General features: G+C 43.3%; 1 protein-coding gene across 2 annotated transcripts in view; it reads left to right on the plus strand.

Annotated features, from left to right (window-relative positions):
• The first annotated feature begins 8568 nt into the window (after positions 1-8568).
• LOC148518074 (myeloperoxidase-like) overlaps positions 8569-16664 on the plus strand; it is a 63703-nt gene continuing 55607 nt past the window's right edge. For both annotated transcript variants that reach the window (XM_088477816.1, XM_088477817.1), the window contains exon 1: positions 8569-8688. In XM_088477816.1, the coding sequence (XP_088333942.1) occupies positions 8622-8688 (67 nt within the window). In that variant the 5' untranslated portion in view covers positions 8569-8621. The remainder of the gene's footprint in view (positions 8689-16664) is intronic.

Genomic DNA, 16664 nt, shown 5'->3' on the forward strand with positions numbered 1-16664 from the left:
GGGGGGGGCGATTTAATGATTAATTATGACTCCTCCTTTTTCCTGTATTGAAACCTCCCTTTTACAGGGTTTTTTTTGTGGTTACATTGATTATTACAATGTATATGTTTATGTATTCACTATATGTGAATACACAGCTTTAACAACAGTAGCCATCTCCCTGCAACCAGTTCATTTAGCAACCAATGTTTATTATATGATTATTTACGAGCTCATTATTGTTCTATATTATGCTGTTTTATTGATTATATATATTTTTATGCACTTTATGCACTGCATTTCTGTAATCTCCCTGCAACCTCCCTTCTTCTGCCTGTCTGAGAGCAGAAGCCATCGTCCCCTTTGTGCAGGGGCAGAAGCAGCCATCTCCCTGCTCCCCCTTCCCCCTGCCATATCCCCGCCCCTCCCTTCCTTATGTCCAAGGGCAGCAGAAGCCACCCCCCACCCCCCCGCTCTGTGCAAGGGCAAAAACAGCAATCCCCCTATTCCCCCCTTCCCCAGCCATCTTGCTGCTTCCTCTGCCCCTAGGCAGCAGGAGCCATCACCCCCTCCCCTCTGTGCGGGTGCAGTAGCAGCGGTGTAGGATGGAGACTATCTCCCCACACAGTGTCAGTAGTGCACAGACAGTGCCACTGTGCAGGGAATAAAGTATGCGGTCAGTCCTGCAGCAGGGTCCAGGGAGTCGGTAGTTCTTTCTCCATCCTCGGCTCAATGATGACAGCCTGTCACTGACACACACCCCGAACGGGGAGAGCATTACACAGGCTCCGATCACAGCACAGGCTGAGTACAGTCTGCTCAGCTCAGTGCATAATGTGGACTGTGCTAAGGGGGGCGATCGCTCCAATCGACCCCCTCTGATCCGCCACTGTGACAAGTGACAACAGCCAGCCAGCCCCTATGCAATATGAACATTAAGCAGCCAGCCCATGACAAGTGACAACAGTAGCCAACCCCTTAAACACACAGCAAGTTGCAACAGCACAGCCCCTCTCCAGTCTCCACAGCCAGAATTAAAATGGTGGCGATTGAGGGACCTTTTATGCAATCTAAAACCAGCGAGAATCCGATAGCGGGATGATGACGTTTTGTCTCGTTTTGAGATCCGGGTCAGGCGGGAAAACCCGAGCCAACTCGGATCTGGCTCGGATCAGCTAAGTTCGGATATCTGAAATTGGAACCCGCTCATCTCTACCAGATACACCCCTGATCTCAGAATCAGACTCTATGTGCCAACACTCTGTTACCACATCGTTATGCCTTTTCAGTTGCAAGTGGAGCTGTGGCTGATTTGCATAGATGATTACACTTAGTTCAGTAGCTGAGCTGGGATCCATCCACAAAACTAACTTTTGTCTCAACTTTTCAAAAGCCCCAACATGTACGATAGCTTTGCAATCATAGCAATAAAATTCTGCCTTTATATATGTAGGTTTATCATATAACTGCAATGGACATCATGATTCATAGATCACCCTTGTCACGCCTCACCCCAGTCACACCTGTGATGGAGTTTTGGTGAAATTACTGAATTTCAATCTTACATTCATTACCACTGACATGAGGCTGCTGGGAGCAAACATTTTTCTCTGACATAATTTTCTATTCATATTTCCTGAATAACTGGGGTGTGTGTGTTCCTGGTAATATGCAAGCGGTGATTCCCTTTTTGAAATAGCAAAAAAAAAAGTTTACATTCTATTTTTGTACCTTGAATGTGTTTTTGCCAATAAAAAGGGGTTTTACTGCTTCTTTGACTAAATCTATTAAAGGCTGACTGCGGAGCAAGTCGCGCCTTTGGCTTGTGTAAATAACACAAAGGGTTATGGCGCACTTACTAGAGTTTTTATTGCTTGTCCCCTAACAAATACCACCATGATGTGTTACTCACTAGTTCCGCTGCTGCTTGCCGACGTCTTTGTTCATGCTCCGTCCGTCACACTCCAGAATGAGATCTCACGGTTTTGCAAGATCTTGCTTATGCACAGTGCCTCTACCGGGCAGTACTGCATCACAACTAGGCTGATGCTTTATAGCCAAGATAGAGGTTGCCACAGTGGTGAGCTATCGTAACACCTCTCCAGGGACTCTCTTTTTAATACATCTCAGCGCTATAACATCCTGCATCACTGCGATAAGTGGTGGTGCACAATATCATGTAGCACATTAAAAGGTACATGATGATAGTGTATTGATGAGGGTGCCGGAAAGTGATAGTTGGCGCTCTCAAATTGTGATTAATAACTGGCTGTTCTTTCTTCTGACACCATACATATGTTATGAATAAAGCTGATCATTTTTTGAATGCCACAGTCTGTCCTTGTGTCTTTATTTTAGAGAATTTTAGTAATGTTAAGTTTAGTTCATTTATGTTTTTAACCCTGGAACACTAACCATGGGTCTGTCAGATCCAAACATTTTTCACATTTGTAAGTAAAACAAAGAAAACATTTTTTAAAAACCTGACATCCTCTATAATATTAGATGTATATCATCCGTAATCCGAAAATTTGGGAATGTTGATAGTTTAGCTGTTATAGAGAATTTGGGTCTCTCAGACCCATGGTTAGCGATAGTGTGGTAAAATTTTCGGAAATAGTTTCTGTTTCACTTTACGTTACTTGGGAAAAGGGACAAATACATCAGGCATCCCGAGGGGCGCCGAGGAGGGGGGGTCAGCCCCCACCTCTCAGCCAATGAACAACTCCCACCATTGAAGTGAATGGTGAGAGTCGCAGGGTTACTAAAGGTGATTCTGCGGTTCCCACCTTTGACTTCCCACAATGGTGGGAACTGTTCATTGGCTGAGAAAGGCGGGGGCTGACCTCTCTCAGCCAATGAACGCTCAGACCCAGCAATACAAAGGGAAAAGCCGCGTCTGAGCTCTTCATTCAGGAGTTATCAACCATCATGCATGGGTCGGTCTTTTATTTTTTTTTATTTTATGAAGACCAAGGATGTCTACAGAGAGAAGAGGACCGGTTCAGGTAATGTAGGTGAGTATGTGTGAGTGAGTGTGTATGTATGTATTAAAACTATACTGTCACGGTGTGTGTGTATTGTGTTTATTTAAACATTTCTTTACAGTTGAACTACAGGTACCATCGGTCCCTTAATGCCCTGCATGCTGGTACTTGTGGATCTCCAAGTACCAGCATGAAGGGGAGGCTTGCTGGGACCTGCAGTTCTACTCGTAAAGACAGTATTTACACTTATCTTTTTACACTACACTTACACTATCAACCCAGGACCTACAGCCCACGGGTGCCGGTGATAGCCCCGGACTATCAGACTAGGCCTGGGGTGCCCTGGAGAGGGGGACCCCTTTATTGGGGGGGGCCCCAACTTCCCAGGGATCCCCGGCCTGGGCTGACTAGTAGTCAGGAGTAATGTTTTGGCTGGGGAACCCGTGATAGGGTTTTCCTGGCTGTGACATTACTCCCCCCGCTAGAAAGGGTCCGGTGCTGGTTGTGGAAATTACAGAGGAACCCTTTGCATTTTTTCTCCTGTAATTCCAGAACCAGAACCGACTCAGAGCCCAGTGCTGGTTGCGCTAAGTACAGGGGAACCCTACACATTTTTTCCCCTCTACTTACACAACCAGGACTTGCTATGCAAAGTCCGGGGCTGGTTGTGATTTTAGGGGGGGACCCCACGTCATTTAAAAAAAAAAACACTTATTAAGCATTTTACACTAATATACATACATGCATCTCACTGATCTGTGCATGCATCTGTGTCAATCCGACCTGCTTATGCTAAAATCGAAAGCATAAAGCAGGTCTATTCATTTGGGGATTTGAAGTTCGATTTGTGTTCATTTTCAAATCGAATAATAGTAAATAAGGGATTTGTGTGTTGGTCTATGTAAAAGCACCAATGTTTTTCCATTGTTCGATTTTGAGTTGGATTTGAGTGAAATCTGGTTTTATGTTCGATTTGACTTTCGATTTTGCCTTTAGTAAATCTCCAAATGCAAAATCTAATGAAAATTTAATGAATATCGAATGTGAAATCACACTAAAATCAAACAATACTAAATATACCCCATACTCTCCACTCTTGGGAGACATTTGTGACACTCTCAGGTGGTGTAAGAAATATTTTTTGTCAATGGAAATTGCTTTGTGCCCCTCCTCAAGCTAGAAACATAGCTCAAAATACGTTATCTTCACCTCTCAATATAATTTTATCAATCTTGTTCCACAAAGTTAAATCTTGTTTAAGCACTGTTACACAAAACTAAAGACAATGGTTTGGCTTCTCCATACTTACAAGAAATACTCTTTGCCCATCCATTTCTACACCTCAACCTGTGCAAACTTCTGCTTTTTAACAAACACCCCCATCTGGCTCTGCAAACCCATGCACTTGTGGAAGAGAACTAGGTACACTTGTGGAAATCACTGTGTAGACAGGTCAAAACCTTTTATTCTGACATCCAGAGCTTCACAATAACTGTTCCACTTCTTCTGATCAAGTATGCAGGTATTACAACAAAGTCTTTTTTTCCCCAAGTTAGCACATGGTGTGGTGCAGAGCAATACAAATAAGTTGAGTGCTAGTATGGGCATTTCTATAATGAGTGCAGGTTGTTTGTTGCACATGGGCCCCTGGCTCAAGGGGGCCGCACTGCCAGAGGCATAACTAGAAATTTTCGTGCCCTGGGCCAGAAAGCGCATTGGTGACCCCCTCCCCCTATATTTAAATATGGAAATTAGGCTCGCACTGAAGGACCACGTTTGAAAAAGGTGAGAGGCCTCGTGAGAAGGGAAGTGTTTCAAAAGCATCCAATAAGACTATCAAATGTTCTCTATTTTTTAACTATAAATTAAGTCTGTCCAGTGGCTGTGACTGACGTCTAGACAGGATTTTGTTGGGCCACATTTTCATCACTCTAGGGGCATACCCAGCACTCCCAGAGATGCTAGGCTGCCACCAGGATCTCACACAAATCCCTATATACAGACTGCATCCCCCCCTGTACCCATCATACAGCCTGCATCTCTCCCATGTACTCCCATATACAGCCTAGCACATAAGACACTGATATCACTCCTCCTCCATACACACCCTTATCCACAGCATTACTGCATCCCGTTTGTTCTGATCCCTTCTCTGAATAATCTTTTTGTGTGTTCTCCATTCCACTAATCTTCATCCTACTTTTGTCCGATTCGTTCTTTCCTCTCTTGTCTCTTTTTTCCCCTCTCTGAAGAAGTCTATTGATAAATTAAAATATCTCATTTAGCTATATAATTTGTATCTGGAGACAGCAGAGTCGTGTTTAATTTTATTTGATTTAGTGTGATTTATTGTTTATATTGTATGTTGATTTTGTGTTTGTTTTACTATGTGATTGCATTTTTCATTTCTGCTCCAGCACAACTTTGCCATTCAGTGGTGGTTCACCAATATTACTACACAATCTTTAATTAAAGGTCTCTGTAAAGGTACACCTTTTCTGGATATACTGTCTAGAATTTCTTTATGTGAATAGATTGTTGAATATTGCTGTAACCCCCTGACTAATACTTTGTGGGATCTAGTGTATCCTTCCCCCATCTCCTTTGTTCCGACAGCAATGGAGGCCATATTTTCAGCATCTGATGCTACAGCACTTGCTACTCAATTGGCGATGGAGTTATCGAAGATCTTAATACCCTATCTAGATAACTGGTTTAATAGCTTGTCATCTCTTATAGACCCTGGCTCACTCACATTGAATGCCCAAGCCCCTTGTCCAGCTACTGCAACTCAGTCACAATGTAACTCCAAGTTTAATGTAGCTGCCCCACTTAGCCTGAACTCTAAGTCTGTAACCAAGCCATCATACCTTTCTCAGGATACCGGCGCTAATTCTGCTCTGCCATCCTCCCAACATTTAGTATTTTGTAGTCGTGAGGGTAGCCCTGCTTCTTGTTCTTTCACAATGCAAGACCTACATCATGAGGTGGGTAATGCATCAACATACGCGGCATACTCCCCGCCCCATTGGCATGTGGATAGTGGGCTGTTGTACCTGTATATTGGGAAGAAAACTGCTCCAAGGCTTCAACTATTCACTTCATTTATACATCAGTGCTCTCTGCCTTACAATGTATATGTGCCACCACATTTTGTTTTGAAACTCAGCCCATTCGTCGCCCCAAGCCTCCCATTATACATTTCATTATGGTTTCTGAGCACCATTGGATTTGTGACATGAATACTGTGTACACACTTTGTTTTATTGGTATGCAACATTTCTACAACATCCCATGATTTAAACGTATTGCTCTAAGCTCCATAGGTTATTTCTATTGTGTTTCACTTTGTCATTTAAATAATCTGCTCTGATCTGGCGCTTACCTATTTCATAATTATTGTTTAACTGAGATTATTTTTCTTTTTTTTGTACAATGCAGAATTATTCTGGCATTGTTATTCTTTAAACATAGAATATAATAGCAAGTACTATTCAAATTAGTGGTCTAGTATTCTCTTGGTACCACTTTTATTACTTTTATGCAGTGTTTATTTTTGCATAAATTACTGTATTCTTATACTGTTTTCTTATACTGCAACAGAACGCACCCTAAATATTCGCTTATAGCATTATTTATTTATATTGACTAGTTGAACCGAAAGACTAATATGGTCTCATACTAGTTGTTTTCATATATATATTTTATATTTAGTGTAAGGATTCAAGGGATGAAGACTGCTGCCCAGCAGTTTCTTCCCACTTTCTTTTTTTGGTTGGAAAAATTAGAAATAGTAGTGGTGAAGCTGAGCATTATGTGCAGTCATTACTTTCTATCTTTCTCTAGTGAATGTTCTTATTGTGTCTTTTTTTGTATGACTTGTAACAATATTGTAACATTGTAATTAATATGCACCGATCAATTTGTTACATATATAGTATCTACTATTTGTGATGTCTGTAGTTGGTGCTTATGCTTCAATTAAAAAATTTTTTTACATATCCTTCTCCATTCCAACTAATATTTGTTTAAAAAAACATATACATGTAATCTAACAGATAATCTAACAGATAATATGTAATATAACAGATAATCATGTGCATCGTCATACATAATGAATACATTAAATTCTTCCTGAATCACAGTAAGGGAAAATACCTGTCAATATCCTCTTGCACTTCTGACATGAGCTGTAACCAGGGCCAGATTAACAATGGGGTGGCTTGGACTACAGCTCCAGGCCTCCATATAAAAATAGGCCCATCGTCATGATAGTATGATGATGACCGGTCACCCAGCTGGCCACTCTGTCACCCATAAAAGTATTAAAACTGTATTTCTAGTTTCCTCACAAAATTATGCAATTTTTCTATTTTTATATATTTAGAGAGACTTTGGGGCTAATTGTGTAGGGTTTATGCCTGTCCATACAGCACTGGTCACACCTCCTCCGCTTCTCACAAAGGGTATATGATTATTTTCAACCCCAGGCCCATGATGATCTTAATCTGGCCCTGACTGTGACTATCAATGCTCCAAACTATTCTACATTTCTGTGCATAGATGAAATTTGGTAAAAATATTTGTGGGCAAAAAAATTTCTGCAAGTATTTCCTGCTGCATTGTTTCTCTAGCTAATGACAGAAAAACCCCACATTCATTTAGTTGTTTTGTGCGTGTGTTTGTGTTATTGGTTGTTTATTTCTATGTATAGTATTGGTAATGTATTGTTATATATGTTTTATTGAATATTTCCCGTACGAACAAGATAGGGCTTGTATAGACAAGGCACTAAAAGAGAGCTGCTGTGTACAGACCACATGAAAGGTCCATAAAGCTAAGCAACCTTTGCCCTTATACAGTATATTCATATATTTACTTTTATTAATGTTGCCATGTTATCTTTCACCAGAAGAATAGCATATGACTTATGTATACTTTCTGCTCATAGACTGTATCCAACAACACTCTCTTTTCTGATTTTCTTGTGGTGATTTCCTGGTATGTAGTAATATGTGAATATGAGTTCATGAGAATATTTTAATATGAATTGTGGCTAGAAGATAATAGATAAAATATCATTGGCTTCAATCTGCAATAATGTGTCTCATATCTCATCAAAAACTCCCCAGTTATTGAGCTTAAATAACAGTTTGGAGTTTGGAGTTGTTCTTCCACTTTGCTATCCCTACATATTTTAATAAAATATAACAACAATTTCTAAGTAAATGTTTTGATGGTTATCTATGAAGAAAATTTTTTTTATTAACCAAATATTGTTAGATTGAAAAGTTAATATGGGGTTTTGCAGGTTTATACTCTGTTAGTAAAGGTTAGTAAACCTTATAACATTGCCCAGGTAATATAAACACTTATCATCATTTGTTGACTGCCTTCCAAGAATGCTTTATTTGTTTTTTGCTCTGGTTAAATCAACAATGTCTTGCTTCATAAACTCCAGGAACCAACCATCAGGTGCTGTCCCGCGCCGATCATTATAGGTGTCACTGAGCTGTAGGCCCACCCACAGGGTGCCTCCCTATCCTTGCTTATAAATGTATCAGCATCCAGTGGTGCTTAGTAGCTGCAAATGTAATGCATGAACTACAATAGTCCATTTAGCATCTTACTGCATTTCTTTATTGATATTTCAGAATGAACATTCTACATATTTGTGCTGTGATCCTGCTCTCCAGTCTGCTCCAGGCAAATGCTTCATCTGGTAATTTTTCACTTATCCTCTTGCTGTTTAGTCATGTAAGCGTTGCAATGCAATTTACACACAACAAACTGTTTTTTTTTACTGTGGATGAAAATATACATGTTTTCTGGAATGTAAAGAACAAAGGCAAAACAATGTAAAGGTGCGTACACACTGGGCGATAAAGTGGACGACTGAACGATGTTCAGTCGGCCACTTTATTGTCCATTTTTAAGCCCAAAAAGATGAACGATAACGACGACGCGCGTTCCCGCGGGTCGTTCGTCATCATCGTTCATCGGGCTGACATGCAGCACAATCTGACGATGTCGTCAGGTTGCTGCATGTCAGGGAATGGGGGAGAGAGCCCGGTGCTGAACGATATCATTAATGATATCGTTCAGCGGCTGTGCTCAATGTCATGAACGACATTGAGCACAGCCTGCCGGGGACAACACTACATGATATCGCTCAGGGAGCATATCGTCTAGTGTGTATGCACCTTAACTAAGAAACTATGTTAGTAATATTGTTATTATTATTATTATTAATTTGATAACGTGTCCAATGTTGTTGCCACCATTTGTATGTCTTAGCTAGATAGTCTATTTTCATTAAGTTGCAATATTGATGACAAGAATATGTAAAAAAAGTAAATAATGATGAATGAATTTGATGTTTTTATTGAAGTAATAATAGGTTATATGGAAAATATAGATAAATATATACATGTTTAACTTTAATTCATATTTTATTGTAACTATATATATTTTGGCAAAGTTACTGTAAGACATAAAATTCACAAATATTAAACTGTATGTATGTTTTTTTTAATATAAACAGCTATATATATATATATATCTATGGAGAATTCCATTTTTTTCCATTCAGCCTTAATATAAGGGCACGACCGTGCCCTTATAATATGCATGTACTGTGTGTGTGTGTGTGTGTGTGTGTGTGTGTGTGTGTGTATATATATATATATATATATATATATATATGCAGTCAGGTGCACAAATATTGGGACATTGACAGACGGTGTAGGAATTACAATGGTTTCTGTATGTGCTTCCCACTTTTTAAGGGGCTAAAACAGTGGTCGAAGTGGGAATTTTGAAGTGGGGGTATGGAATATTTAAGGTCGGAGATGTGCTGGAAAAGAAGGCGTGGTCACTCAAAAGGAGTGTGTCCTTAAGACATGCCCCCTTTCTTCAGTGTAGTGTACCACACCGTAGCATCCCTTATGCACATTATGCCACACAATAGCAGTGCCCCTTATAACACATTATGTCATGTAATAGTAATTCCCCTTACACATTATGCCACACACAGTAATGCCCGTTAAACAAATTATGCCAAAAAGTAATGCCCTTTACAAGTGATGCCACACAGTAATGCCCGCTTCAAATTATGCCATGCAGAATTAGTGCCCCTTACACATTATGCCTCACAGTAATGCCCCTTAAACCATTTTGCCCCACAGTAAAGCTCCCCCTACCACGTAGCCTCTTACCTCAACTTGTCCCTCCAGCATCTTCTCCCCTCCGCGTCATGGGGCAACCGGCAGCAGCCGCAGACCACCCCCTCATGTGCCAGGTGTGGATTTGGTGCCGTGCCCGGCAGGCATCCATGGAGAGACAGCGGCACAACTCTGAAGTAATTTTGAATCTGACAGTGTCAGCTAGTCAATTGGAGCTGATGGACCGCTACATGCGTAGCAATCCCATCTCTCCTGCATTGTTGATAGTAGGTAAGTAGATAGGTAGGTAGTCAGAAGGTGGGCAGTAGGTAAGTAGACAAATGGTGATTAGGTTAATAGCAGGTTGGTAGTGTATAGGCAGGTTGTAGGTAAGTAGAGAGTAGACAGGTAAGTAATAAGTTAGGCAGTAGGTAAGAAGACAATAGGCAGTTAGGTTTATAGCAGGTAGGGAGTATATAGGCAAGTGGTAGGTAGGTAAGTAGAGAGCAGGCAGGTAGATAGGTAGTAGGCAGGCAAGCAGAGAGTAGGGCTGGAGACAGTATATCGATAGTAGGGCACTGGCTCCTCTGCACTCAGCAAACAGCAAGAGCCCTGAGGGACTGTAGGGCGGGAGGCAGCGGTGGGGAGACCCTGGTCCCGATCCGGGTGGCAGCAGCGGAGGGTGGAGGAGCCAATGGGCCATGGGGAACGTGTGAGGAGGGTAACTTTTGGCACAATTAATCGCTACAACTGGAAATCCAGGGGACTGACACCAAGCCCCTCCGATGTAAGCTGCTCCGAGGTAAGCTGCTTCTCTGCACTTCTCCTCCTGCGCTCTGCCAGGGCTCCCAGGTCTGCGAGCTCCAATTGGCTTGTGGACCTGTCAGTCTGGAAGCCCTGTCAGAACACAGGAGGAGAAGTGCAGAGCAGCAGCAGCTTACCTTGTGGGAGAGGGGGATCGGGGTCCATCTCCCGCAGTAGGGATCATTCCCCCGGATTACCTGTTGTAGGGACTCTCTGCACCAAAAGTTAGCCTCCCCCACTGGCTCTTCCTCCCCCACTGCCGCCACCCAGATCGGGACCAGCGTCTCTCTGATTGCCCCACGTGCAGGGGCAAACGCAGGAGTTTTAAAGGGGGGTTTCCAAACGGTTGATTTAAAAAAAAAAAAAAAAAAAAAGCAACTACATATATATTTTTCCACTGTTGCCACTTCTTACAGTGGAGACTCCAGGCTGCATGCTGGTACCCAGGTCATATTGTAACCCCAGCAGCACATACAGAGATGGTGGCTATCTGTGACTTCAACCAGGAGGGTTTTACAGCACATAAATAAACAACAAAGCAATTATATTCCCCAATCATTCCTTTCCCTGTCACACATAGCAGCAGCACACACACTGTGTCACACACTGGAAGCACACACACCGTGTCACACATAGCGGCAGCACACACACTGGAAGCACACACACCGTGTCACACATAGCAGCAGCACACACACTGGAAGCACACACACCGTGTCACACACTGGAAGCACACACACTGTGTCACACACACCGTATCACACACTGGAAGCACACACACCGTGTCACACATAGCAGCAGCACACACACCGTGTCACACACTGGAAGCACACACACTGTGTCACACACTGGAAGCACACACACCGTGTCACACATAGCAGCAGCACATACCCTGTCACACACACCCTGCCAATCACACCACCCTGTCAGTCACACACAGCAGCAGCACACACCTCTCTATACTGTGAAGTACAAATGCCTACTTCCTGCATCCAATGGGTTAATCATCAGGAGTCAGTTTGCCGGCAGAACGGGACTCTGGAGGAGTGTTGGGGTGAGGAATGCAGGCTGGCGCTGCCTGTGTTACTACTTCAGACACAGGAACACACACTATTGCACTTTTGAATTTGCTGCGTTTAGCTGCCCGGGCTGTAAATTCTCTGACATCCGCCTCTGGCACTGCACGCATGGACCCAATTACACTGTTTATAAAGAGCGGTGCCAGGGCTTTTAATCTGCCAGAATGCCACCTCAAGCCCTAGAACACCCTGTACCTTTCTGATGGTGTCATCCTTTCTTTTACTCTTTCCGGCTATATGAGCTGCCTGTCACTCCGTTGGGGTGCCATTTTAGACCACCCCCTCTGTATGATGATGCCCTGGTGCACTACACAGTGCCTATGCCATCCAAGGTGAAGTGCACCTTCCTCGGGGCTACTCCACTGCAGCATCCCCATAGGGAGGTTTCACCGTTCTCAGTCAAGGTGTCCTCCTCTGCTCTGCTGCTAGCTGCGGAGTTCCTTCGAGGTGCCGGGCTGCTTGGTGATCCTCTAACTCCCACGCTACCTCTGGGAGGACTGCAGTCAGTGCCTGGGCAGCTCTAATCATGGTGGGTGGCCTGTGACTGCTGCAGAGACAGAGACAAGGCTGTCTCTGTCACTGGAAAAAAATAATTTTGGTCCATCAGGGGGGGTTTCTGGGTACTCAGAAACCCCCCCTGCGTGCGCTACTGACGTGTGTGGCTTAAAAGGGCCTGGTAGGTTGTAGTTTCCTGCTGTTAAGGCAGCGGGTGGCACAGCAGGGCTCAGTGCTTGAAGTGCAGGTATACCATGCACTGGGCTAAAATATATATAAATATATATAGTATATATATATATATATATATATATATATATATACAGGCAAAGAGTCGATCCTAGGATAAACATAGGCAGCACTCCGGGACTTGAGAAAATATGAAAAGTATTTCCTCAACGTTTCAGAGCTCCACCGGCTCTTTTGTAAAGGTACCTTGACAAAAGAGCCGATGGAGCTCTGAAACATTGGTGAAATACTTTTCATATTTTCTCAAGTACCGGAGTGCTGCCTATGTTTATCCTAGGATCGACTGTTTGCCTGTGTATTTATTCATCTGGGAAGGCACCAGGGCAGCTTGCCAGCGACACTTGGCCCGAGTGCCGGTTCGTTTTTTGCATTTATATATATATATATATATATATATATATTTATTCATTTATTTTTTTCTCTGTCAAGGTAAGTTTATTTTGACTACGATATATGGGTCTACACCCATTTGCAACATTTTGTTTTCCAGCTATGGTGGAACGATATGTTGGCATTTGCAGTTCCCCCAAACCTGGAAGCATAGATAAAATTAACAGCTAGCAGATGACAAACATAACTGACAAGGCTTTCTGGGATTTCTAGTTCCACTCCAGCCATAGAACCACAGGTTGCCAAAGCCTAATCTATATGTGTTTTCAGGAATATTGACATAATCAACAGCTAGCAGATATTAAATAGCCCTGACAAGGCATGCTGGGATTTGTAGTTCTACAACAGCAGAAGGTATGCTATGGCTAATCTACATGCATGTCTCCAGAAGCTTTGTAATCTACTATCTGTTGATGTTGTCAAACATATATTTAAAAAAAAAAAATACGACTACTGGGAAAAAAATGACTGCATAGTGACAGAAGCAGTAGCCAGACAGACAGCTGCACAGCTTTAACATACCTGTCAATCAAATACTCCTCCAACATGCATGCACTAGTAATATAGAACAGGACTCCTGCCACAGCAAGACAAGTTATTGGCTATCTCCTATGTATACACATTAGACTGGAGCACACATGATTCAGAAGGGCACAAAATGAGCAGATACTGTAGTTTTTGGGAGTATTTCCCATTCATTTGCAGCTTTCAAAATGCTCAACTCAAGACATTTACTTTCATAGCATTATTGCTGCCTTCCAGTGGCATAACTTCATCCCAGGTGCCCAGAGGCAAGATAAATGTTGGTGCCCACCCCCAAATTAAAATTAACCTCCCCCCCCCAGCACCTATGCCAGCCCCAGCTGCCGCCTATGCAGTTCCTTTTATACAATGCCCCCAGTAGTGGTCCCCCTATGCAGTGCCCTCAGTAGAGGTCCCCATATGCAGTGTCCTCAGTAGAGGCCCCCCTATGCAGTGCCCGCCTATGTAGTGCCCCCCAATAATGGTTCCCCTATGCAGTGCCTCCAGTAGTGGTCCCCCTATGCAGTACCTCCAGTAGTGGTCCCCCTATGCAGTGCCCCCAGTAGTAAGGCCCCTGTAGTGCCCCCAATAGTAATGCCGCTGTAGTGCCCCCTTATGATGCCCCCAGTAGTAAGGCCCCTGTAATGCCCCCTGTAGTGCCCCCATATGATTCCCCCAGTAGTAAGGCCCCTGTAATGCCCCCTTTAGTGCCCCCAGTAGTAAGCCTGCTGTAATAAGCCCCCTGTAGTGCCCCCAGTAGTAAGCCCCCTGAAGTGCCCCCAGTAGTAAGCCCCCTGTAATAAGCCCCCTGTAGTGCCCCCTGTAATTAGCCCCCTTGTAATGCCCTCAGTAGTAAGCCCCCTGTAATAAGTCCCCTGTAATGCCCCCAGTAGTAAGCCCCCTGTAGTGCCCCCAGTAGTAAGCCCCCTGTAGTGCCCCCTGTAATAAGCCCCCTGTATTGCCCCAGTAGTAAGCCCCCTGTAATGCCCCCAGTAGTACGCCCCCTGTAATAAGCCCTCTGTAGTGCCCCCCCGCCCATGAGTGCACACATATACAAAAATTCCTCCGAAGACTTACCTTAAACCTTGCTCCAGTGCCTGTTGCCGTCCGTCCTCGGCACTCGCTCCTCGGAACTATGGGAGTGATGTCATGCTGTCACTCCCATAGTGCACTGCGGGACCCGGAAGCCGGAGCTCAAGAGTGAGCTCCGACTGCTGCTGGTGCCGGGGGTAGAGAGGAGAGAAGGAGCCGGGCGCCCGCTGATAACACACTCAGCGGGCGCCTGGCAAATGGAGGGTGCAGGGGATGCGACCACACCCCCTGCACCCTAAATAGTTACGCCACTGGAGGTGGAGCGCCGATCAGCGGAGCTCCTTCTCCATGCAGCTCCTCAGCAGTGCCTGGAACGGCCGGATGACAATGGAGCCAGGTGCCCCCTTCTTGGCTGGCGCCCGGCGGCAAATCTCTCCATTGTCTCAGGGAATTCTGCCACTGCTGGCTTCAATAGCCATGAAGAATCAGCTTGCAAAATATGCTGCTCCGTAAATGTAGCCTAATGTACTGATGAGTGAGAGAGCTTGTGACACATGCCTTTAGAGCTACTGTATCTTGTCTGTCAGAATGGGGAAAAAATAAATAATAAAGTTATAATAAAAAAAAAAAACTCCTTCTAATTATCTAAAAGTCTATTGGGAAACGGGCAGTGGGGTGGTTGCCTAAACAAACAATCGAGCTCAAAAACGCACCAGTGAAGCGCTGTGCGTGTTTGGGTGAGGGGGGAGCTGAGTGAGGGGGGAGGGGTGGAGAACTGTGGGGTTCTGAGTGAGTGAGGAGATCTGTGTGAGGGGGATCTGTATGGGTGGAGCACTGTAGGTGTGTGTGGGGGTTATCTGAGTTATTGGGGAGAGCTGTGTTTGGGGGGTCTGTGTGAAGTGGGGGCGTGGGAGCAGAGTGAGGGGTAGAGAGCTGTATGGGGGGATCTGAGTGAGTGGAGAGAGTTTTATGTGTGTGTGGGGGTCTGTATGAGGAAGGGAGAGCTATGAAAGGGTGGGATCTGTGTGAGGAGGGGCGAGCTATATGAGAGGGAAGATCAGAGTGAGGGTGGAGAGCTGTGTGAGGGGGAGTAAGCTGTGTGAGGGATATATATACTGTATGTATTTATATATACTGTACATTTATATGGGGCCCCAAAGTTGCATATTTATTATTTATCGGGTCCTAGTCCAGACAATTAAACTTTCTTATCGCCAATATTTGCATGTCCGTGTGTGTGTATATATATATATATATATATATATATATATATATATATATAGTGATATATATGCACCATTTTTATTTTCCTTTTTCGCCAAACTCTAAAACTTGCCTCGGGGCGACTGGGATGAACTTACGCCACTGGCACCTATTAGTAATAAAATATATATTACTGCCCGCATTGTTAAGGAAATGATAAGTAGTATCCCATAGAAAGTAATGCCCCTGTAGAAAGAAAATAAGTAGTATTCCTGTACATACTATACATAATGATAAGTAATGTCCAGATAGAAAGAAAATGATACGTTGTCCTGTACACAAAGAAAATATAATAAAGTAATTAGTAGTGTTTCTTGCATTGAATAATAAATCACTGTAGCTGCTTAATTAGTTACAAAATTATTATCCCCATAACTTTGAAAAAAACACTTACCTAAAATCTTCTTTTCTTGAGCTGAAGTAATCCTTATGGTACTTTACAAACAAATAAACCCCTATAATTGCACTGATTGGCTTAGCTCTTACAGAGCTAAGCCAATCACAGATAAGAAACTGCTCCAATGAGCTGCTCAATTTTGCATCATGTCATGAGCTGTCAGTCCATTGTAAATTAAAAAAAACATATGGATTATTTGGATCAAGAAAAGTGTAAGAATATTTTAAAATATGGGGGCAATAATCTTTTTTTATTAAGGTAGCCATATTATGTATTGGGGGAACTAATAATTATATTAGAATAACAG

The sequence above is a fragment of the Taudactylus pleione genome, unplaced genomic scaffold, assembly GCF_031769625.1.
Source record: "Taudactylus pleione unplaced genomic scaffold, aTauple2 ptg000203l, whole genome shotgun sequence".
NCBI classification, from domain to species: Eukaryota; Metazoa; Chordata; class Amphibia; order Anura; family Myobatrachidae; genus Taudactylus; species Taudactylus pleione.